The sequence below is a fragment of the Gopherus evgoodei genome, chromosome 4 (genome assembly GCF_007399415.2).
Source record: "Gopherus evgoodei ecotype Sinaloan lineage chromosome 4, rGopEvg1_v1.p, whole genome shotgun sequence".
In the NCBI taxonomy this organism is placed as follows: Eukaryota; Metazoa; Chordata; order Testudines; family Testudinidae; genus Gopherus; species Gopherus evgoodei.
Genome location: NC_044325.1, coordinates 120,434,419 through 120,458,062, shown reverse-complemented (window position 1 = coordinate 120,458,062; position 23,644 = coordinate 120,434,419). Strand labels below are relative to the sequence as shown.

The 23,644-nt window shown below is 56.0% G+C and overlaps 1 protein-coding gene across 1 annotated transcript in view; it reads left to right on the top strand.

The window, feature by feature from the left end:
- Positions 1 to 21,794, top strand: part of PKP3 (plakophilin 3) — a 32,629-nt gene extending 10,835 nt beyond the window's left edge. The window contains exons 2-13 of the mRNA XM_030560757.1: positions 3,000 to 3,091; positions 4,859 to 5,583; positions 6,301 to 6,424; positions 6,755 to 6,959; positions 10,875 to 11,049; positions 11,502 to 11,619; positions 13,106 to 13,270; positions 14,132 to 14,317; positions 15,502 to 15,655; positions 16,489 to 16,681; positions 17,259 to 17,346; positions 20,012 to 21,794. Of these exons, the coding sequence (XP_030416617.1) occupies positions 3,000 to 3,091; positions 4,859 to 5,583; positions 6,301 to 6,424; positions 6,755 to 6,959; positions 10,875 to 11,049; positions 11,502 to 11,619; positions 13,106 to 13,270; positions 14,132 to 14,317; positions 15,502 to 15,655; positions 16,489 to 16,681; positions 17,259 to 17,346; positions 20,012 to 20,047 (2,261 nt within the window). The 3' untranslated portion in view covers positions 20,048 to 21,794. The remainder of the gene's footprint in view (positions 1 to 2,999; positions 3,092 to 4,858; positions 5,584 to 6,300; positions 6,425 to 6,754; positions 6,960 to 10,874; positions 11,050 to 11,501; positions 11,620 to 13,105; positions 13,271 to 14,131; positions 14,318 to 15,501; positions 15,656 to 16,488; positions 16,682 to 17,258; positions 17,347 to 20,011) is intronic.
- Positions 21,795 to 23,644: the final 1,850 nt, after the last annotated feature.

Here is a 23,644-nt window from a genome sequence, read left to right as displayed (position 1 = left end):
TAAGTGTGGCCACTCTGCAGCGCTGGCCCTATACAGCTGTACTAATACAGCTGTAACAACCAGCGCTGCAAAATTGTAGATGTAGACATACCCTTAGGCTCCCTCGCTTCCCGCTTACAGCACCAGCCTGAGCTAACCCAGCATTGGCTAAACTGGGAAGGGTTTCTTGGCAATCACCAGGGCTAGAACTGTGCAAGGGCCTGGTTCTTCTCTCTCTGACACCAGAGTAAACCAGGGAGATCTCCAGTGACATCAATGGCATCAGAGAGAAGAGAAACTGCCACCTTCAGTTACCTTTAAATGGGAGCTTAGATGCTGCAGACACCTCTAGCCGCACTTAGCTCTGCTGTTGATTTTGTAACAGGGACAAATATTGGCCATGGGTTGAACTGAAGCTGGTTGGACACATTCCGCTTGTAACCCCAGCTGGGTCTCAGCGCAGTTTCTCCCATGGTGAACTAATTGCTTACCAGTAGGGTGACCAGATGTCCCAATTTTATAGGGACAGACCCGATATTTGGAGCTTTTTCTTATATAGGCTCCTATTACCCCCACCCCCCCACCCCCATCCTGATTTTTCACGCTTGCTGTCTGGTCACCCTACTCACCGCACTGCTCTCCACTGACCTGCCAGGCTCCTCCCTTCAGATCTCCAGGACTCATGCCATCTGTTGCCTTCTAGAGGCCCTTTGTACCTAATGCCGCTTTTAAATGGGCTCTCTCTTAACAAGAGCAAGTGTGGCTGGGAAAGGGGGTGGGGAAACCAGGTTGGAAGGGGGGAGTTCAGTTTCCCGGTGAGCTGTTCAGCATAAATAAGGCCTGCTTGGCGAGCCTTTCCCTCTCTGCACAGTCTGGGCCAGAGACCCTCAGGAGAGTCTCACTGACCTCAATGGAGCCCAGCCAACCACAGCTCCTCCAGGGTGTACATCACTCTAACTCCGCTGACCCCAGTGGAGCTACCTCGTCCTACCCCAGCTTGGGACCTGGTTGGAAACTAAAAAAAACAAGAAACCAAAACCCACCATTTCCCCCCCTCCACTCCCATTTTTCAGTTATTCCAAAGGTTTGGGGTCTCGCAATGTTTTGGAATGTGAGTGGCCATTTCCAACATTCGTTGTTTCGCTTGTATTCTTTTAGTGCTTTGTTTGCCATTGTTAAAAAATGAATGGGGAGAGGGGGTTTAGGCACATGGCAGGGTTTTTCTTCTGAAAAATTATTTCCAATTCTTTTTTTTTTAAATCCCCATTTTCAAAAATAGAAACTGAGAAATGAAAATGGTTGGTAAAATTTCCAATCAAAATACTGGGTAAACAATGTGATAAAGGGTTTGTGACAAATGTTGTGAAAAATTTCGTAAAAAACATGGATGTGAGAGAAAAAAGGGCCATTTTTAGATTAACAAAATGTGCCCCTTGCTAAATTCCAGCCCTCCCTACCTTGAGTCACACATGAGAGCTTTATCCTGGGCCCAAAAGAGACCAGTTTGCGTCATCAACACTGCGGCCTCTCTGCTCTAGAGAGGCCTGTGTTTGGAATAGCTGGGAGAAGAATGGGGCAACATCAGGATGCACTGGCAGGTAGTGCAGGTCTGGGACTGGGGTAGCAGAGGGGCTGTAGATCAGACCTGGGGTGTGTTGGCAGACCTGCATGGGGCCAGGGCTGGAATAGCAGGGGGGCTGTAGGTCAGGACTGGGGTGTGTTGGCAGACCTGCATGGGGCCAGGGCTGGAATAGCAGGGGGGCTGTAGGTCAGGACTGGGTGTGTTGGCAGAGCTGTGTGGGGCCAGGGCTGGACCAGCAGAGGAGTGCAGCTCAAGACTGGGGAGCATTATCAGAGCTGGGTGGGTCCCAAGGCTGGCGTACGAGGGGGGCTGCAGGTCAGGACAGGGGTGCATGGGCAGAGCTGGGTGGGGCCCAGGACTGGGCTACAAGGGATGTTACAGGTCAGGACTGAGCTGTATGGCGACTGGAGGGAGCCCATGGCTGACCTAGAAGAACTTGCTGTGGGTTATAACAGAATTCTCCCACAGGCAGCTAATCTCCTGCCACTTGCGGAGCATTCCTCGTCCACTCAGCCACATCCCCGTGTGGCCTGCATGCTCCTGGGTGCGCTCCTGGGCTTTCCTGGGGCAGCCGTGTGCTGTGAGGGCTCGGTGCTGCAGCTGTGTCGAACCCGTGCTTGGGAGGTTTATCACAGAATCATAGACTTTAAGGTCAGAAGGGACCATTATGATCATCTAGTCTGACCTCCTGCACAATGCAGGCCACAGAATCTCACCCACCCACTCCTATAACAAACTGCTGAGCTATTGAAGTCCTCAAGTCATGGTTTAAAGACTTGAAGGTGCAGAGAATCTTGCAGCCAGTGACCTGTGCCCCATGCTGCAGAGGAAGATGAAAAACCCCCAAGGCTCTGCCAATCTGCCCTGGAGGAAAATTCCTTCCCAACCCCAAATATGGCGATTAGCTAACCCCTGAGCATGTGGGCAAGACTCACCAGCCAGACACCCAGGTGCAGCGGATGACCGGCTCCCACCTTCCCCTCCACTAACGCAGGCCATTCATTCACCAGGCACTAGAGGCAGCCCACATTAAGCCCTCGGCACAGAGACGAGACCTTGACGGGTATTTTACGTACATCTCCTACACCCTATAGCGACCCGCCCCATGACATGGGAACCTCCCAGTGGCTACCAAGCAGGGATGAGTCTCAGCTGGCTGCAGCGTTCCGAAGCTCCTGAGCCAAAACCAGACTCCACCACACTGTGTGAGTGTTTGGCTCCAGGGCTGCAGTTCAGCCGATTGCAGACAGTCACCAAATTCAGATTGCAACTTCCCCCCATCAGAGCATTGGGTATTCAGATCCAAGTGTAATGATCCCGTCTTTACTCCCCTGCCCAGGGCTGTCTCAGTCCCCATTCCCCTAGTGCTGTGCTTAGAACGCACACAGCACATTTCTAGCTTTGCTGAACACTGTCTGTCTGTCTGTGTGTCCTGCAGGTGGCAGCTCCTCCCAGGGCCAGTACAGCAACACCCTGCAGAAGTCCTTCAGCTCCAGATCCCAGACCAACGGCTTAGACACCAAGGGCACTGTAAGTACCAGCTCACCTGCAGCATGTGGCTAGACAGGTCGGTCTGGCTGATGGGTTGCGTCATTATATGGCTCCCATCACTATTGCGTCTGGAACCCAGCCATCGGCACACTAGATCAGGTCACTAGCTAGTTGCTTCTCTTCCTGTAGCCCTTAGGAAGCCCAGTCACTGGCAGTGGATGGCTGGGTTCCAGGCCAGGCATGGGAAAGCTCCTGGTCCTAATAATGATAGTGGGGTGCACATTTCCCCCAGGCGCCAGTCAGGGTGGAGGGAGAGGGGCAAGGTTCTCTAATGGTGGACAAAGCTCCCACGGGGCAGCAAGAACATTTGGCAGTCAGAGAGCTCTGCAGGTCTCAGAGCCTAGCTCTGTGCTGCACCATTGTCAAACATGACACCTTCGTTAGTAGGTGAAATCCTGGCTCCACCAAAGTTAGTGGTGAAACTCCCATTCGCTAGGGCCAGGGTTTCTCCCTTGGTCTCTCAAGGCCTCCACGTCAAATGGGTTTTTTAAAACCAACAAACTCAGCTGGGAGTTGAGAGTCTCGTCAGGTTGGTTCCCTTTCACTCGTCCTCTCCAGTGCTAACAGGTCTGCAGGCCCAGTGGTGACTCCTGGTACACCTATCCAACCCACTGTCTCAGCCGAGGGAATCAGATGACTGTAACCTCGTTAGCTTTCAGTGGCCTTCGTGGAGGCTGTACGAGTGTCATTGAGGGTGGAACTGAGCCTGCAAAATTTCTCTTCCTGGTGGTGAGGGTGTCATAAACAGATAGCTAAGGGTTAATGTCTCTTTCACCTGAAGCACCTGACCAGAGGACCAATCAGGAAACAGGATTTTTTCAGCTCTGGAGAGAGGGTTTTTTGTGTGTGAGTTTTTTTTTGTTCTGGTCTGTCTGCCTTCTTTTCTCTCAGCTTTGAGAGGTGATTTCTGTTTTCTAATCTTCTGTTTCCAGTTGTAAGTACGAAAAGATCAGATAGAATTTATATGTTTCTTTTGTATTTACATGAATATAGTTGCTGGAGTGCTTTGAATTGTATTCTTTTTGAATAAGGCTGTTTATTCATATTTCTTTTAAGCAATTGACCCTGTATTTGTCACCTTAATACAAAGAGACCATTTGTATGTATTTTCTTTCTTTTATATAAAGCTTTCTTTTAAGACCTGTTGGAGTTTTCTTTAGTGGGGAACTTCAGGGAATTGGGTCTGCAGCTCACCAGGGAATTGGTGGGAGGAAGAAATCAGGGGGAGGTCTGTGTGGGCTAGATTTACTAGTCTGACTTTGCATTCCCTCTGGGTGAAGAGGAAAATGCTTTTGTTTTCAGGACTGGAATTACAGAGGGTGGATTCCCTCTGCTTAGATTCACGGAGTTTGCTTCTGTGTATCTCTCCAGGAGCACCTGGAGGGGGGAAGGGAAAAGATTTATTTCCCTTTGTTGTAAGACTCAAGGGTTTGGGTCTTGGGGTCCCCAGGGAAGGGTTTCGGGGGGACCAGAGTGCCCCAAAACACTCTAATTTTTTGGGTGGTAGCAGCAATACCAGGTCCAAGCTGGTAACTAAGCTTGGAGGTTTTTCATGCTAACCCCCATATTTTGGACGCTAAGGTCCAAATCTGGGACTAGAGTTATGACAGAGGGGTGAGAGGAAAAGATCCCAGCTTGATTCTCAGATCCCAGGCTCACTTTGCTGGGCCAGAAGTTAGCAAGACATGCCATGTGTTTCCTATTGAAATGAGACATTGTTGACTCATTTCTCCTGCTCTCCCTCAGCTGTATCAGCCACCAGCCCAGAATGGGTATAGCACCACCAAGTCCACCAGCTGGTCCTCCCGCTCAGCTGTGGACCTCCCACATCGCAAGAGGATGGCTACCATCAGCAACGGGGGCGTGCCCCAGGGTCCAGCCTACCGTATGAGCTACACCCTCTCACAGGCCGCCAGCACCTCTGCTCGGCCTAATTCCTTCCACGAGCGGAACTACCAAGCCCGGCCGAACTTCGACACCATGTCGTTGCGGTCGCTGCGCCTGGCAGACGGGCCAGGCAACCCTGCAGGCATGGATGATCGCTACAGCATGATCTCGGAGCAGCTGGGCCCAGGGGCCCTCTACAAAGGCAAAAGCAATGGCAGCTTCACCAGATCCTACACCTTCGAGAGGCAGATGAGTGCTGGCTCCAACACTGGGATGAAGGGGCCAGGCGACTGGATGGACAGCGTGGAGGTGCCTCAGAACAGGACCATCCGTGCGCCTGCCATGCGCACCCTTCAGCGCTTCCAGAGCAACAACCGCTCCCGCCTGAGCACCGGCTCCTTCAGCGGCCTCCCGGCCACCCAGCCGGGCGTGGGGAGCTCCTACGTGGGCATGATGGAGCACAGCGTCCGGGCTCCCTCTGTGCGCAGTCTGGCTGAGTCCAACCACCACCTGCAGGACCTGCGCGCCATCGACATGTACAACGGGCACAACACGCTGACAACCCAGCACTCCTACTCCGGCGGGTGAGTGTGCAGGGCTCGGGGGCAGGGGTGGCCTGTGAAGCTCCCAGCCTACCTGACAAGGATCGAGGAATGTGCTGAGCTTCCTAAGAGAGATCAGGGGAGCTGGGCTTCTGGGCCTGGCATAGCCTCCCTTCTGCTGGTTCCTGGGTCTGCCTCCCTGGTGCATTTCCATAGTCTCCTGCATTGTGGATGGTTTGGGGCATGACCGTCCCTCCATCTAAGTATTCGACCTGTTGCCTGATGCGGCCCCATGCGATGGGTAAATTCTGCAGCTCACCTGGTCATCCGCAGGGTGCAGGGGCAAAGCAGAGGGGAGCTGGAGCAGCAGTGAAGTGGCCCAGCAGTACTGATGCTGTTGCAAAGGACTGCTCTGGGCCCTGTTGCTTCCTGGGCTAGCATTGCTCTGGGTTACGGTGCTATAGCTGTGACCCACTTGGCTCTGGGCGTGGGATGGAAAGCACATGTTGCTCAGGAGTGACCCCCACAGGCTGAGTTAGGAGCAGCATGATGGGATCTGAAGAAGTCCTGCCCTGGCCAGTCATCTTTGACCAGAGGTGGGCGACCTGGTGTCCTGGGCCTGGTGAAGGAGTGACATGAGTCGAAGTGGTGGGCACCTCGGCAGAGCATGCAGGAGATGGCGAAGCCCCGCTGTGAGGTGGGCAGGAGGAAGCCCTGAGGGGACGTGGAGGCCACTCCTGACCCTCCCTTTGTTTCCAGGTTTGACGACATTGACCTGCCATCAGCAGTGAAATACCTGATGGCCAGTGACCCCAACCTACAGGTGCTGGGAGCTGCCTACATCCAGCACAAGTGCTACAGCGACAATGACGCCAAGAAGCAGGTGAGGGGCGAGGTGAGGGTGGGTGCCTGGTGGCAGATGCCAAGGACATGCTGGGAAAGGGACACCCCAGCTGTGCACTCAGGTGCTAACAGAACATGCTGAGAGGTGGGGAGAGGGGAGATACAGCCCCACCATTCTGCAGCAGCCAGTCCTAGCCAGGCCATGACACTGATGGCTTCCACAGGGGCCCTGCTCAATCCCCGCCTGGTTGATGGCTGGGTGTGTGTGTTGTGGGAAGGGCAGCCTCCGATGAGTGCGGGTTAGGCCTGGGCAAACTCCTGGGTTTACAGGCCCCACCCCCTCTCACCCACCACCCCGCCTCCCTTCCAGGCTCGCAGCCTCCAAGCCGTGCCCAAGCTGGTGAAGCTTTTCAACCACCCCAACCAGGAGCTGCAGCGCCACGCCACCGGCGCCATGCGCAACCTCATCTATGACAATGCCGAGAACAAGCTGGCACTGGTGGAGGAGAACGGCATCTATGAGCTGATGAGGACGCTGCGTGAGCAGGATGACGAGCTGCGCAAGAACGTCACGGGTCAGTGCGTGAGAGGAAGCGCCATGCTGAGTGGGGACAGGGAAGCTGGTCTGTTGGGGCTACTGCTAAATTGTTTGTTGCAGCAGCACCTAGAGGCCCCAGCTGAGATCAGGGCTCCATTGTGCCAGGTGCTGTACACACACATAGAAAGTCCCTATCCCAATGAGATGACAGTCTAAATGGACAAAGGGTAGGTGGGGGAACTGAAGCACTGGAGATGCAGTGACTTGCCCAAGGTCACCCAGCAGGCCAGTGGCAGAGTTGGGAATAGGACCCAGGTCTCCTGAGTCCCAATCCAGTGCCAGATCTTCTAGGCTGCATCACCTGCCCCTGTTATCTCTTCAGTGCAAAATCACAGCCCCCCCTTCTTTCCCAGATCCCACTGCTGGCTCCCTTTATATTTCAGGATCCTCTTCAACCCTGCCCCTCCTTGTGTTTCCACCTTCTATGCACATGCTGCTTTTGCAGCCAGCACAGGGCCCTAGTCCTCAGTGAGGAGCAGCTGGCTGAAGAACTTACGTGCAAGCACAAAACTCATCAGAAAGCTTTGCTCAGACTAATGACAGGGAAGCTCCATGTCTCAGCAAACGCTAATGAGATCTCACTCTAGCTTTCGGTGGAGCCAAACCTGGAAACTTTCAGCTCAGCAAGAAGTTACCAGAAAGTTGGGAGCATCTAAAATGGGAGTTGTCCTGAGAGTCCTGGCAGCCCCTTCATGACAATGGGTGTTCCTGGGCAGTTGTATGGGTGATAGCGCTTCTGTTGGGATCAGCCAAAACCGGCCATAATAGCTCTTTCTTTGTCTTCCACCTCATTCTTACACCAGGTCTCCATCAGGTGGCACTAGACTGGGTAGATGCTGGGAGAGGAAGGTGTTTGAGTTGGGCTAGTTGACTTTATTCAAATGTTGACATTTCAATGAAAAAAATGTTTTTGGCCAAAATTTCTGACTTTGATGAAAAACGGGGAACAAATACTTTGGAACTCTTTTGTCTAGTTCTACTTTAGGGTTCAGATACGAAGCCGGGTTAATAGCACGGCCCTACATTGCAGGAGTGTTGTGAGGTACTACAGTGATGGAGCCATATAAACTCCCTTGTTAGAAAGTACCAGGCCAAGCTATGGCTGTGCCAGGCCCCACAGGTGGCCTCAGCTGTCTTTACACACTGACGGGGCAAAGGTTACTCGACTGGACTGTGCTGAGGCCCGGTGGTTACGTGGTCTAGTTCTGAAGCAGGCCAGGGAGCGATGGTAGGGGGGCTACAGCTGGAGAGATGCCACTGCCAGTGCAGGAGCCCTCTGTTTCTGGAGCTCAGTTCCCCCAGCCAGCCTTGTGCTGAACTTCACCCCTCTGGGGTCAATGTCACTGCATGAGCAGTTCTACACCACTCTGTCAGGGCCCACGGAGAGCAGGCATGTGAACCCTGCTTGGATGAGCTGTCAGCCTGGGTTACTGTACAGCCAGTCGGCTCTGGATCTTATCACTGTGGGGCCAGGTGGAGCTCAGGCAAGGAAAGCTGGCGTGGGTGGGTAGCTCAGACTGTGCTGCCCTGCCGGTGGGAGGAGGGACTGGTCAGGCTGCCCGGGAAGGGATCCTATCCTTTTATGTATCAAGGCTGGGATACACACTGTGCCTCCTTGGCGGGGAGCGTGCAAATAAGAGTAGGGAGCTGAGGCAGATATAGAAATGGGGGAGAGATACAGGCTTCTCCTGCCCAGACTGGCTGCTGCTGCTGCTGGAGAGAGCAGAGAGGGAATGAGATGAATGGTGGAGGGGCAGTTTGAGTCCTGGCCAGGGGCCAGATGGCACCTGGCTGTCTGTCGCGCAGGCAGCGCTGTGCAGGGAGAGGCCAAGAGCAGAGATTACATTTGCCTCTGTTACAAAGGCCCTTTCTAATCCTGCCCGCCAGGCTCTGTTTGTCTCAGCTAATACCAGGGCTAATGGGAAAGCCAGGCCCAGGAGCGATGATGTGAAGGGTTTAATGCCTATTACTGTACAAGCATAATGGAGTCTGTGAAAGTGGTTTTAGCTAAATGCAGCTGGAGGATGGAGAGAGCTGTCACCAGATAGCTCAGCCCCAGGCTGGCTTGCCCTGCACACAGGGAGTGCCTGGCAGGCGGGGCGCCTCCTTGTCAGGTCCCATTGCCTCCCCGGGAGATCAGAACTGGGTCCTCAGCCGGTGTAAATCATCAAAGCCCCACTGCAGTGAATTCACACCAGCGAGAGAATCTAGGCCATTGTTTCTAAAGCAGCAGATGTAGCGTGGGCGGAAGCTCCGGCAGCAGGAGTCCCTCTGTGGCTGAGTAGTGAGAGCCTCACGGTCAGTTAGTCTCACAAGAGCCCTAGGAGGCGTTCTTCCCATTTTACAGATGGGGATCAGACACGCCAAGTGACTCAGTGACTTGCCCTGGGGCACAGAGAGAGTCTGTGGTAGAGCCAGGAACTGAAGCCGGTACCCTGAGTCCTAGGCCGTGCTGCTCCCCTAGTGGGACAGCTAGATGCTTTGCTCTATCCTGAGAGCTGCTGTGGCAGGGGAAGGAGAGGGAGGATTTGGTGAACTCTGGAATGCAGCGGGTGTCACATGACCAAGCCTGCAGGGCTGAACTCCCCCCCCCCCCCCCAAAAAAAAAAAAAACCTGGGTGTTTCTTGCAGCAACACCCTAGTGCAGAGGCTTTGTTGGGCATCGGAGCTGCTGGAACAGGGCTCTGCACAGCTTGGATTCAAACAGTGTCTGTCTACTCCCAGCTCCCCCTGCTAGTTATGTCTGTCAGTGCCGCTTCTCAGGCTCATCAGAACTGGGCAGCAGTGGGTCTTCTCCCCTGGCTGTGTGCAGCTGGTTGATGACTAATAGCCCCAGATAATTAGACCCCACCCCGAGAAGCTGCCCATCTACACAGAGCAGGGCCACGAATGATGCCAGCAAAACTCGGTGGCTTGTGCAGCATGCCTGCCATTCTGGGAGTCATTTCACTGCATCGGGGTTTCTGAGCGAGTAGCTTCCCATGGGATGGAAAAAGTCCTCTGAGCCCTGCCTCCTCCTGTGCCTGCGGATCAGAGGCTGCCTGCTGGGATTCAGGTACTCAGGTGTGTGTGTGGGGGGAGGGCAAAGGTCACTTGCTGCTGGAGCCCCCTTGCAAGCCAAGAGTGGCAGCCAGGGCGGGTGCAAGGATGTTTCGCGCCCTAGGCGAAACTTCCATCTTGCACCCCTGCCCCTCCCTGAGCCCTGTGGCAGCTCTCTGCCCTCCCACTCCGCCCTAAGGCACCCCCCCCGCAGCAGCTCCCTACCTGCCCCTGCCCTGAGGAGCCCCCCTGCAGCAGCTCCCCCCTGTGGCGCCCCCCGCTGCAGCTCCCCCTGGCCCAGGGAGCCATGTGGCAGCTCTTGCCCCAGCTCACCTCTGCTTCGCCTCCTCCCTGAGCACACCGTCCCGGTCTGTTTCTCTTCCTCCCAGGCTTGCGGCACCAAACAGCTGATTTGTGCCACAAGCGTGGAAAGTGGGAGAAGTGAAGCGGCCATGGCGTGCTCGGGGTGAAGGCAGAGCTGAGGTGAGCTGGGGCAGGGAGTTCCCCTGCGTGGCGTCTTCCCCCCTCTTACTTGCTACAGGCAGCCCTCCCCATACCACCCGCCCCAGCGCCCTCTGCCTAAATGCCGACAACGACCAGGGCGGCCGAAGATCCGACCACCACGGTCACCGCCGAAGGACCCGAAATGCCGCCCCCCGCGGTCGCCTAATGGGTTTCACTGGCCCTGGTGGCAGCCCCCGTGCTCTGGGAGGCTAGAGTGGCAGCCTGGAAGGGGCAGCTAGCCCAGCAGGCTTGTTAGAGGAAGGAGAGTGTGAACGCCGGTTCAAATGGCCCAGGAGTTCAACCCGTTTGGATACTCTCTGGGGCTAAGTGCTGCTTTTGCGGCCTGCAGGGATCCTGTGGAATCTCTCCTCCAGCGACACCCTAAAGGACCGGCTGGCTCGGGACACCCTGGAGCCACTCACCGACCTGATCCTGACCCCGCTCTCCGGCACGGGCAGCGCTGCCATCATCCAGCAGAATGCCTCGGAAGCGGAGATCTTCTACAACTCCACAGGCCTCCTCAGGTACCAGCTCTGCCAGCCCCTGGGCACGGAGAGCGTTCTCTGCACCCTAGCCACTGAGCCACGCAGGCTAGGAGAGCTCTGGGCCAAGAGCAGTGGAGACTTTCTAGGTTCTGGTATTGGTTCTGACCCTCAGTGTTATGAACGAGGCCTGCATGCCACCTGGGCAGCACACTGTATCCCCAGTCCTCATGCTGCAGTGCCCGAACTGGGGAGCAGCCAGGGTCAGGCAGCAATGCCCAGCCCAGAGTCAGTATTCCACACGGAGGGACGTTACAAGGGGTTCACACCTCCCTCAGCAGCATCCAGTGTTGGCCACTGTTGGAGCGGGAATCCGCCCCTAGATGGGCAATGGCTCTGGCCTGGCAGAGGAGGGGGTCCCGGCAGAGGCTGGAGGCATGGGTTGGCAGGGGAGATTCCGTCTCACAGTGCTGGGCCCTGGGTTCCTCCTGCAGGAACCTCAGCTCCGCCAGCCAGCAGACCCGACAGAAGATGCGCGAGTGCCACGGGCTGGTGGACTCCATGATCAATTACATCAACAGGTCTCTGGAGGTGGGGAAGTCAGAGGACAAGGTGAGGCCCTCGCCCTCAGAGGGAGTCTGCGTCTGTCTGTCTGTGCTGGGGATCTAGCCCCTCGTCTTCACCGCCTAAAGCAATCAGCCTAGGCTGGGGTGTGGCTCAGTGTGGGCAGGAGAGAAGCTCTCTCACTGTCTCTGCTTCCTCCTGGCTCAGAGCAGCACTTCACCGCGGTACCAATGTCCTTAGCCCCGCCTCACATGCCTGAGGTTCGCTAGGTCCTGCCCCAAAGGGCTTATCTCCCCTGCCCCCAGCAGCACAGCACAGGCACCAGCCCTGACCTCGGCCAGCCTTCATCCTCCCCTGTGCGGCCTGGCCAGCCCTGCGAGGCTGCGCTAGTGGTAGTGGTGCATACCCGGGCCACCCTGTTCCCAGGCCCGTGCTGGGCCGTGCCACCCCCCCCTTGGGAACATCCCGTTGTTCTCACCCCCACCCCACCCCCGCCACCAGCCTGCAGCCTGCCATGGCTCTGCCATATGGGAGAGTAGGCTCGGCCAGCTGAGTGCCCTGGGGCTGTTTCATGGCGAGTGGCTGGGGGGACCAGGCATAGTCCCCACAGGCAGCCTAACCCCTAGAGCTGTTGCTTTCAGAGCCGCCAGCCTCCCGGAGCCCTTTGCCAGATGATCGGCCTTGGGCCATCCCGAGCCTCCTACTAAACTCCTGCCCCAATGGAGAAGCCGTGCAGCCTATGTGCAGCACCCCGGGGCCCCTTCCCTGCACACCTCTTCAGGAGAAGGAAGGCAGTGGGCTGGCTCCGGCAGTGCCTACCCTGTGTCTGAGCCACGCTCCTCTGAGAGACGGGGCCTTCTGACCCAGACAGGAGGCACCACAGTGGCAGGGGACTGTGCCTGGGAGGACGTGGGGGTTGGGCTGCTGGGAGCGAGGCCAGGGCTGCAGGGGGGTCACTCAGCACCCCTTTGGCCCCCAAGGCAGAGTGTTTCCATTCAGAAAGCCCGTGCCTCTGTCTGCCTCTCAGGCACAGGCTGAGCCATGCTCCAGCTCTCCGCAACAGGGTGCCGTGGGGACCACAGGTCTTGGTGCGTCTCGGCCCCGACGCCAAGGGTCTGAGTATCGGGGTCAGTTTCCCAAGTCAGGCAAGCTGGAGAAGGGAATGGGAAACTGATCGCCCCCCACCCCCATGAACCATCCCAGGGCAGGGTAGGGCTGTGTCCCTGCTCACTGGGAGCCCCTCAAGCCAGGGCCCTGAGCCTGGAGAATGAACTGACACCCCGATACCAGGGTGATGGGCACATTAGACATGGGCTGGCTGGCTGTAGGCTTTGTTGGTCGCATTGGCACTGCAGGAGCATTAACCTGGCCCTGATGGTAGGCCCTGTTCCCAGCCTCCCCTTTGGCTGGGCCCAGGCTCTAGTCAGCAGTGGTGGGCGGGATGGTCCAACCAGCGCCTCTCCTACATGGGCTCTGAAAGGCGAGGCAGCTGGAGTGAGTGGCCCCGGGCTGATCCCCCTTCCCCCATCCCCAGAGCGTGGAGAATGCCGTGTGCGTGCTGCGGAACCTCTCCTACCGTCTGTACGATGAGATGCCCCCGTCCTCGCTGCAGCGGCTGGAGGGGCACCGGAGGGACGGCACCGCAGGGACGGGGGAGCTGGTGGGCTGCTTCAGCCCCCAGGGCAGGCGAGTGCGAGAGGTGAGAACGGGGTGGGCGGGCGCATCATGGAGGGAAGCAGGAGGGGACTCGAATAGGACATGGCTAGTGAGTGATGAGCTGGTTCGCTGCAACGAAGAGTGAGCAGATAATTCGTTCAGCGGCCCAGGGCCAGGCCAGAAGCCTCCAGTGGGCAGTGGATCAGGGTGTGTGCATGTAGATGTGGGTGGGTAGAGACTGATAAGATAATGATCACCTGGTGCTCTTCCGAGGCTGTGATTGGCTGAAAGCGGGTGCACCTTCCCGTGAGAGTACTCATGCAGGGACATTTAAAATCGATTTCCAGGAATACTTGTGTGCCTGGCTTTGGAACGCTCCCCTGGTGAGCCCACGTGGCCAGCTGAGGTGGAGGGAGTCACAAATCAAGGGATGGAGCCGGGTGCTTATTGGGGCACAGGTGATAGGGAAGAGAATGGGGGTCAAGGAGATGGGGGGGACCAAAATGCCATGGCCCCATCACTTTTAAAAGTGGCTGTAAGGGCTGTGCCCTCCCACTGGTGGCTGTAAGGGCAAGTGAAGGGGGGGTTGGGGGGAGAGGAGTGAGTGGGGGAGGAGTTTTGAGGGGAAGAGGCGGGGTGGGGGCGGAGCCTCGGGGGAATGAGCAGTGCGAGGGTGGGGGCAGGGCCTCGGGGGGAAGGGGTGGCATGGAGGCGGGGCCATTGTTCAGGTACCGGTGGCCCCCCAACTTTTAGGGAGGTTCTGTTGCCCCTGGGTGATAGGGATGGGGGCCATGAGGCTGGGGAAGGAGGTGAGTGGGAAACGGGGCTGCCCCATGTGCACAGGGCCCCCGTAGGGCTGCGTTTCCTTGTTGACGGGCAGGTCTCTCTTTCCTCGGCCCCCCAGCACCACATGAACACAGACATGGTGACCTTCACGGAGGTCTCCAAGGACCCCAAAGGGATGGAGTGGCTCTGGAACCCGCAGATCGTGGGCATCTACAACCGGCTGCTGCAGCGCTGCGAGCTGAACAAACACACCACGGAGGCGGCCTCAGGGGCGCTGCAGAACATCACCGCTGGAGACCGGAGGGTGAGGTTGAGCCCAGGGACAGGCCAGTCCCATCCTGCCCAGGCTGAGTCCTTCCCCTGGGCCGTGGTGGCCTCTGACAGACTAGTGCCCACAGCCCACACATCCCCCAGCCTGGCACAGACTGGCAGGGGTGAAAGTAGAAATAGGGACTTACCGGTATGGGGCTGGGTGGGGCCGGCTCTGGCCCCCAGAAGGGGCGAGAATAGGAGGGTCAGAGCCAGCCTGGGCCCGCCCTGTACCAGTAAGTGTCCTCCCCTCCCCCACCAGAGCAGCAGCGGCAGCTGGGGGCTTCGGCAGCAGTTTAAAGGGCCCAGGGCTCGGCCGCTGCTACCGCCCCGGCTTACTTTCACCTGTGCAGACTGGAGCCACGGTGGGGCAGTGCAGGGAGGCTGCGCTGTAGGTCTCCAGGGCTTCTGGTCACCTCTGCCCAGCTGCTGAGGGTGAGATAACTGGTGTGCAGTGCCAAGGGGGCATTTCTCAGGGCTGTGGCATGGCTGAGAGGGTCCCCCAGCACTCAACTGTGGTGGTATTCCACCTCTGCCTTGCCCACCCCAGCGCCCTGACACTCAACAGCCCAGGGCTGCCCGTGTCACTGTGTCTGCATGCCAGGGTGGGCACTCAGCCAGCCGGGGGCAGGCTCCCGCCCTCCCAGTCACCAGGACGAATGCCCCAGGGAAATGAAGAGAAGAGGGAGTCGCACAGGGGGAAAGGAGACCAAATCCCAGCAGTGGCCTGCACGCCAAGGCCCAGAGCCTCTGTACTCACCCTCCAAGAAGTGATGCCACCTGCCCTGGTCTCATCCCCCTTTGCCCACCATTACCTGGCAGCTGGCAGCATTCAAGGGCAGGCTGGGAGCAGTTGTGCCTCCAACCCTCCCTACTACAGCAGAGTTGTCTCTGGGCAACCACTTGCGGCGAAGGGTGAAATATGGGTGTGAGGGGGCTAGGGAAGGCAGTGCCAGAGGGATGGAGAATGGGGCTAGGGGATGGGGTAGTAGATATGGGAGGGGGGGTGGCAGGGATCAGGTGGATGCATGGGGGGCGTGGGGATGGGAGGGGATACACAGGCTAGGAGTAGAAGGGATGGGGCTGGGGACAGGTGTGGTAAGGGTGGGGTAGGTCGGTATTGAATGGCCCAGAGTGCAACACCCCTGTAACTCTCCCTTTCTCTATCCCCTTTCCCAGTGGGCCGGCGTGCTGAGCAGGGTGGCTTTGGAGCAGGAGCGGATCCTGAACCCTGTGCTGGACCGAGTCCGCACGGCCGACCATCACCAGCTGCGCTCCCTGACAGGGCTGATCCGCAATCTGTCCCGCAATGCACGCAACAAGGACGAGATGTGTGAGTGCTGGGGGCGGGGGCTGCAGTGGCCATCAATGGCAGCAAGGGTTAGATGCGGCAGGACCTGCTGCTAGCAACAGGCCACTCTTCTGAGAGACCTTCCCAGCTCCTCTTACTGCCTGTGCTTCTGGGGGAGCGTCCCCACCATCATCCCTGGGACCAGCCAGGCCTAGTTAGCTCTATCTCACTCCCCTGGGCACATCAATGCCTTCCAGGCCCCGAGGGGCCCAAACACCCCAGTAGATCTCTGCACAGATGGGCCTTCCCTACCTTGGCTGATGGCACGACCCCTCTGCGCACACAGCTGGAGCACTGGCAGCAGTGATGGGTGTAATCTACATTGCAAAAGAATAAACAGCGAACGGCACACTCACATCTAAGCCACTCGTCTCCCCCTCGGAGACGAGCTCAGAGCATTTCCAAGGCCTCAGATGTTTTAACAGCCTTTTCCAAGCTGAATCCCTATTTATTTTCTGCCCATGCGTCTAAGCACCTTTTGAGCTATTAAAATACCACAGGTGGATGCGTAGTGGTCTCTCGGTCCTCACTAGCTTTTGCACCTCCCTTCAGTTTAGTGCCACCTGGGAATTGCGTGGCTGTATTGCTGATTCCCTGCTTTAGGCCATTCAGTGAGACCAAGGAAGTCCTGGTCTTTGCTGCATCCACTAGGCCTCTCTCCCCATTGCACGTGTTGCTGTCCCATCACCCAGGCGGCTGGCCATCTCCTCTCCAAGCTACTGCATGTCTTGGGTGACGCTGTGGTGGCACCAGTCCCAGTGCTTTGCTCCAGCCCGTAGAGCCAGCCCTTGATGCTGGTCCGTTTGCCTCGGCAGCGACCAAGGTGGTGAGCCATCTGATTGAGAAGCTTCCAGGAGGCGTTGGTGACAAGGAGCCCCCGACTGACGTCATCGTGAACATCATTGCCGTGCTGAACAACCTGGTGGTGGAGAGCCCCATTGCCGCCCGTGACATCGTCTACTTTGACGGCCTCCAGAAGCTCTTCTACATCAAGAAGAAAAGGGACAGGTAGGATCAATTTCTGAGAGCCTCTTCCTGGCCTGTGTTTCCAGATCAGTGTGGTGGGAGACAGGGACTTCCTGGACAGTCTGATGCCCCTACCCGACTCAGAGCTTGGGCTGGTCTGAGCTCCCTGGTACACACTCCAAGAGCTGTCCCATGACCACCGAGAGGGTCTTGCCAGGAATTCCTCCCATGGAGTCATTCCAGGTCCTTACCCTAAGGGAGCGCATCTTGGGGAATAATTCTCTCACCCCGAGGTGTTTATGGGGCACGCCTAGCCACCCAACTTCATCTTCCCAGTAGTTGGCTGGCCCATGTGTCAGTAACTTCTCCAGCCACATCCAGCATGGTGGTCATGGTGAGGGACCCTCAGACCTGACTGCAGCAGTGACCTTCTAGTTCTAGTGTACTCCATGGCTTCGCCTCTCCTGCTCTCCCCGTGCTGCCAAATCCTCACCCTTTGTTCAGAGCGCCTCTCACACAGTGCCCTCTGTTCCCGCTTGTGTTGCCTGGACCTGTGCTAGACAGACACTAACAGGAGAGGAACAATAGTGTCATTATGTCCTCTGTGTGTTTGCCCTAGCTCGGACAGCGAGAAGTCCTGCAGAGCTGCTTCCAGCCTGTTGGCCAACATGTGGCAGTACACCAAGCTGCACCGGGACTACAAAATGGTACGTTCCTCCCTGAGCCAGCGTGCTCTGCACTAGCTCGGCTGAGGTTCTGGCTGGGTGGCTCCACTCTGGGGCGGAGCCAATGCTCTCTTTCGGATTGGCTTGCACACGGTGGGAATCTCCCTGAAGGCATTGTCTAGACTAGGACAAAAGGTGTACCGTTAGCGTGCATTAGCTGCCGTAGGGTAACCTAGAGAGCTGGTCAAAGACATTTCAATGAAACCATTTTCCATGGGGAAATGCAGTTTTGTCAAAATCTGCACATTCTGTGGGAGCGTACTGATCTCAGTGGGAAAGGATCAAAAGGGTTTGTTTCGATAAAGTTGAAGTATTTCATTTCGACTTTATTGTTTGCATTTAATTTTGGTGTATATTAGAATTTCAGTATTATCTTTATGTACTTTAGAGAGTACATATTGTGCTTTATGTGGTTAGAGCATTGTCAAAAATATCAACATTTTTTAATCCAACCTTTTCAGAAGTTGTGCTCCGTGGACAATGTTGACTTTTTGAAACAAATATTTTGAAATTTGTTTTTATTCCAAATGTCGGAATTTCCTGCCAAAGGGAAATTCTGTTTTCCTACCTGCCCTAGTAACTCACTTGTGCTAAGGCTGTGTGGTGACAGGCAGGGAGCATGCGTGCTTCATTCATGGTAGCTCAGTGGAGTTAGCGTAACTCAGTTGCAAAGCCTCATCAAGATGCAGGCTAAGACATCTGCAGCTGGCTGTGTTGGAGCTCAAACTTGACCAGCTCTGTGTGCATTAAAGTCACTAAAGCCTATCTAGATGCATCAGCTAACATGACCTCATTGAATCCTAGTCGAGGCAAGGATTCTTGTTTGAGCAGTGAGGGGAGGCAGCCGGAGCCCAGGCACGTTACAGGGAATAATTCACACCCAGGAAGACACACGTACAAACGATCTGGGATCCAGCAGGTGGTGGTGGGCGGGAAGAGGCTGGTGTTCAAGGGCCATCACTTTAAGAACTGGGAGTTCAGTCAGCCTGGAGGGGGTGTAACAGGGTCTTCCCAAACCCTGCCTTGGTTTCCCCACTCCTGCGTAAGCTGGGAGACCAACTCACTAGCCAGTGCATCAATAAATCTCCCACCACGGTCACTACTTCATTGGCTTTTCCCAGGGCTGTATTGTGCAGACACAGTTCAGCTTCAATCCCAGTTAAAAAGCTTAGGCCGTACTGCGTGCCCTGGGCCCTGCAGGGCTGCTTCTGCTGTTGCCCACCCAGCAAGGCTCCCCAGCCAACCCTTTCCCCTAGCAGAATGGCATGGTCCCCTCCAGAAGCCTTCCCATGGCTCTCCCCCGTAAATGAGCTGCTGGTTGGCCTGTTATCTCACCACCTGGGAGGGGCAGCTGGTTAGTGACAGGTGGGAGCTAAGCCCGATTCTCCCACCCCACCCTGGGACAGGAGTATGTTGGGAAGGCAATGGGGAGCTGTGGCCACCCTATCGGTCTGCACCTCTAAATGCTTGTCCTTGTGTTCAGTTTTCTGCCTCCTGAGGATTTTAAAACTATCTAATCTTCCGAATCAGGGTGTAACCAGTCACCCCCGCAGGGAGTGTGACACACACCAGGATCTCTTTAACCCTAGGCTTGCCGAGAGCTTTGGGGCAGGCTCAGGGCATGACATATCAGGTGACTGGGGACTTCTTCTTGCATCCAAGCTGTGAGCACAGTCAGCTGATAGGGCCTGTTCGGCAGGGGCCTCAGTACAGCACTCCCTAAACTTCCTGGGCTCAGCATGAAACCTGGGCTGAATTCTCCCGGGGGCAGCCTCTTCCTTGCTTGCTCCAATTCCCGATCGAGACTCTGGAGGGGATGTCCCCAGGACATGGCACAGGGATTACTAGGGGAGCTCCAGGTCACCTAAGTGAGGCTCAACTGTGAGCCATGGCTCCCACTGCAGCCCATAGAAACTATAGGTCCAATCATTGCCTGCTCCATCTTGATCTGAGGTGCTAAAATGGAGCCTGGTGGGCTGGGGCCTGTCACCTCTTGCAGGAGACTCCTTGGTACTCAAAGTGAGGCCACCTGCTCCATTTTATGCAAACTAGATGTGCCCTTGGAGTCCTGGGGAGATGCCAATGCAGCCCTGGGTTGGGCAAAGTTTGGGTGCCCCTGGGATCGATGCACCAGTTGGCTGGGGGGCATGCCTAGGAAATTGAGAAGCAGCCTGTTAATGGGAAATACGCAGGGTCCCCATTCTCAGACTGTCCCTCACTGCCTCACCACTCCTGGTCCTGGCTTCGGTACAGCAGCCTCCTCTCTGCTCTTTGATTTCCCTGGCCCTGTAACTCGATTCAACTTTGCTCAGAAATGAAAGGACGGCGATAGCCATGTACCCTCCAACAGGGAAGAATGGCCTTGGGGGAACCAAGGAAGGGGATGACGTGTCCTATCGGCCCTTAATCTGGTTACAGCCTTACCTTGGTGCAACCTGCCTAGTGCAGTGCGACCCCAGGAGGGCCCAGGAAGGAGAGATGTTTTCTGTGGCCCATATTTTTAAGAGTGATGAGTGATTTGTGGGGGGCCCAACCTGAGACCCCCTTCACAGGGTCCTGACTTTCAGAGGGTGGGTCTCGCCCACTAGAGAACACAGGCCTCGGTGGAAATCTCTCTCCTTAGAATCAATCTATTTGTGTCTTGCAGAAGGGCTACCGGAAGGAGGATTTCCTAGCTCTGTAAGGACGAGCAGCCCAGGAGCAGCAGAGACGGGACTGACCAGCCCTAATGCTCCCAATGAAAATTGTCCTCACAGCAGCACAGACTGTGGCTCTGCCGCAGGAATCCTGCCTTACTGCAGCTCCCGTTCTCCTCCATTTAGACTAGCAGCAGCTTGGCTGGCCTGCCTCATTTTTGCATTCATTACAGCTTCTTCTTCAAGCATATTGGGAGCCTCTCCTCCCCTAGTGACATCAGGGGCAGCCTTCGCTCCAGCAGCACTGCTCTGGGCATGCCCCAAGGAGACTTCAAAGGACTCCGCTTGGCAGGCCCTGCCGATGTCACAGGAGTCCTGCTAACACCTGCAAGGACACTAAGGGATCTTTGCACAAGGTCTTCTTGGACCTCTGGATTACTCCTAACGCAGTATGTCTCTATGGTTATTATTCCCCGGGCACACCCATCTTCCCATGGACTTGTATTTTTTTAAATTAAGGAGGATCTCAGCTCTGTTCTGGGGTCTGTGGGATTTATAAGGGAAGGCGTGCACACAGTGGGACATTGGTGTCAGGAGCCCCAGGCTGCCTGGGGCTAGTGGGGCCATACTTGTCTAGTTGTGGTGGGTGTCTGGGGCTTGTCTCATGCTCACAACGTATTGGGAAGCAGGGGGTGGCATGGGTATGTTGCGGTGCTTGTGGATCTGGGTTGAAAGGAGTATGGCAAGATAAACACAGGACAGAGCTACCCAGGGGTGTTATTCACCCCGTCTTCTTTAGCACTAGTTACCCTTTAGACCAGGCAGGGTCCCAACTATAGCCAGACCCTCATGCCAGCGCCTGTTCGAGGGTGAGCTGGCCGACCCTATGCTAATCAGAGGGCAAGGCCCTCCCTAAAGCTGCTCCAGGGCCAGCCTCGCTCTGGCTTTCTCCACCTGCTTCCTAGCGGGTGTTCTCAGTGCAGCAGCACTTCCTCAGCTCCCTGTGCAGGTAAGCGTGTGCTCTGTTAGCTAGCGGGAATGTCTGGCATGTGCTGACAGGGACTCCCCAGCCTACGGCAGGGCCACAGCTCGCTAGGAGACACGGGCTCATTAACAGAGTTGCTAAAGGTCGTTTGCGAGTGGAGTATTGAAATCAGATTCAAGAGCAGGAATGTGCCGGGCTGCACGCCCTGCAGGCTGGGTTTTGTGCTCCGTGTTCCCGTGGCTGGCTGCAGGCTGTTCAGAGGCAGGCTGGGTTGGCGGGTGGGGTTGTGCTGCCCGTTGGGGGTGTTTAGCTCTGCACTAACACAAGCCTAATACAAACAGCTGGGGAAAGTGGTTGCTGCAGGAACAAACCAAACACTGTGGAGAAACTTCAGTGTCTGAGCACTTGTGACCTTTCTTCCTAATGTGATAGCGAAGGGCCCAGCCAGTGGCTAAAGGGCATCAGTCTGAGCTGCCTGGGACGATTAGCCTTGCATCTGAATTACATTGCCCTAAAATGCTTGCGCTCGCATGGAAACTTGGACGCACCTGTATGATGAAGGGCTGCACTTTCTTGTTCATGGATGACTCTGCTGCAGGAGTGCCCCAGCCGGGTGTCCTCCCCATAGTCCAAATTGGATAATGACATTCTGCCCAGATTCAGCTTCATTTGTCTTTCTAAAAGCCGGGGCATCACTGGCACAGAGCAGGTTCTGTGCTCCCCCGCAGAGGGGGCATTTCACTGGCTGGGGAGGTGGGTCTTGTATTAGCTGTACAGTCTGAAGCACTTTGGGATGAAAGCTGATTAAACTCCTGGCTTGGCCTGTGCACTATGTTTGGTCGATTACTGGAGTGTTAAACAGCCCTCCTGGCTCCCGCACATGCCCTGTGTGGTGGGAATGAGGCTGGTTGGGGGCCTCCGACTGGGAGCTGCTCGCTGCTTTGGAAGCAAGCACTGAGCTGAGGCACTAAGCCAAAGGGCCTTTGGGGTAGCTGTAACTGAGCAGCACTCACACCTTGAGCAGGTGGCCTGCTGTGTCCTACAAAGGGTTAGCCAGCAGCCTGCCCTGGAACTGCAGGGGCTGGCTCTTTGGAGGAGTCCCACACTAGCCCAGGGGCTCATGGCTGCAGCAGAAGGGCTGCCTGGCATCACACCCAGTGCTCCTGGTAGCCCCCCTGAGATGATTCAGGTGCTTCCGTCTGGCCTGGCCTCTGACACAAACTGGAAGGCACTGACTGGTCTTGTCCTGGGTGCCGCTGTGACTGTAATGGTCGGTCCTGTGTAGGGCGACCAGATGTCCCTATTTTATAGGGACAGTCCCGCTATTTGGGGCTTTTTCTTCTATAAGCACCTATTACCCCCAACCCCGTCCCAATTTTTCACACTTGCTGTCTGGTCACCCTAGTCTTGTGGTAGCTACGGGGTCACGCACTGCCTTGCTCCAGCCCTGTGCCCATTGTACCTGTACATGCTGGAGCTAGGAAGCTCCCTGGCATATCTGTAAAGTAGAGGTGGTTGGGTTTTTTCTTCTGCCATTTTTAAATCCTTGGGGCTCAGTCCTGGCCTGGGTCATATGGGGCACAGTGAAAGCTGTGTGACGGCAGGCAGAACTGAGCCCTTGGTGGGGCACTCTGGAAGCTTTATTTGCCTGAATTAAACATGTGCCCCCATCCTGGTGGGTGGGCAGCTGCCCTTTGCTCCCCTACCCTGTGGGGTGAGGAAGGATTCCCAGGGAGCATTCGGAGCGCTTCTTTGGAGCCCCCCACTGCCATTTACACGCCTCTGTAGCTACCCAACCATGGGCTGGGTGAGGGAGCTTGCAGAGTGGCAGGTAAAGTGTATTTCCTGACACACACCAGGGAGAAGAGTTGGTTAGAGGGAGCTGCTGGCGTGGAAAACAGGCTGAACACCGAGCAGCATCTCCTTGCGAGGGTTCCCTCTGGGGAACAAGGGATGAGCTCACAGACCCGCTGCCTGAGCCATTTAAAATGCAACTGCACCAGATGTTACTCCTGGTGACACCAGGGTACTGCTGCTGGGGAGTGACTGGTTTGATCCCAGCATAGCATGTACCATAGTCTGGCCTCCAACCCCTTGGCTGATGCCAAGCAGGGTTCTCAGGTGAGGCTGGAATCTCAGGGTGTTTGTCTTCCCCAGCCAGGAGTGAAGTCATTTGTGTTCCCTAAATAAAAGCCTTGACTAGGGTGACCATCTGTCCTAATTTTATAGGGACATTCCCGATTTTGGGGTCTTTTTCTTATATAGGTTTCTATTACCCCCCAGCTCCATCCTGATTTTTCACACTTGCTGTCTGGTCACCCTAGCCTTGACCAGGGCATGGCTCGGAGTTCTTTCTGGTGTGTTTATGAGAAGGAAGAGGGGAAAGGGCAAGGATGCTGCTGTCAGGTTAACGCTCCCTCTGCATCAGGAGTAGGCAACCTATGGCATGGGTGCCGAAGGCAGCACACGAGCTGATTTTCAGTGGCACTCACAGTGCCTGGGTCCTGGCCACTGGTCCGGGGGGCTCTGTATTTTATTTAATTTTAAATGAAGTTTCTTAAACATTTTAAAAACCTTATTTACTTTACATACAGCAATAGTTTAGTTATATATGATAGACTTATAGAAAGAGACCTTCTAAGAATGTTAAAATATATGA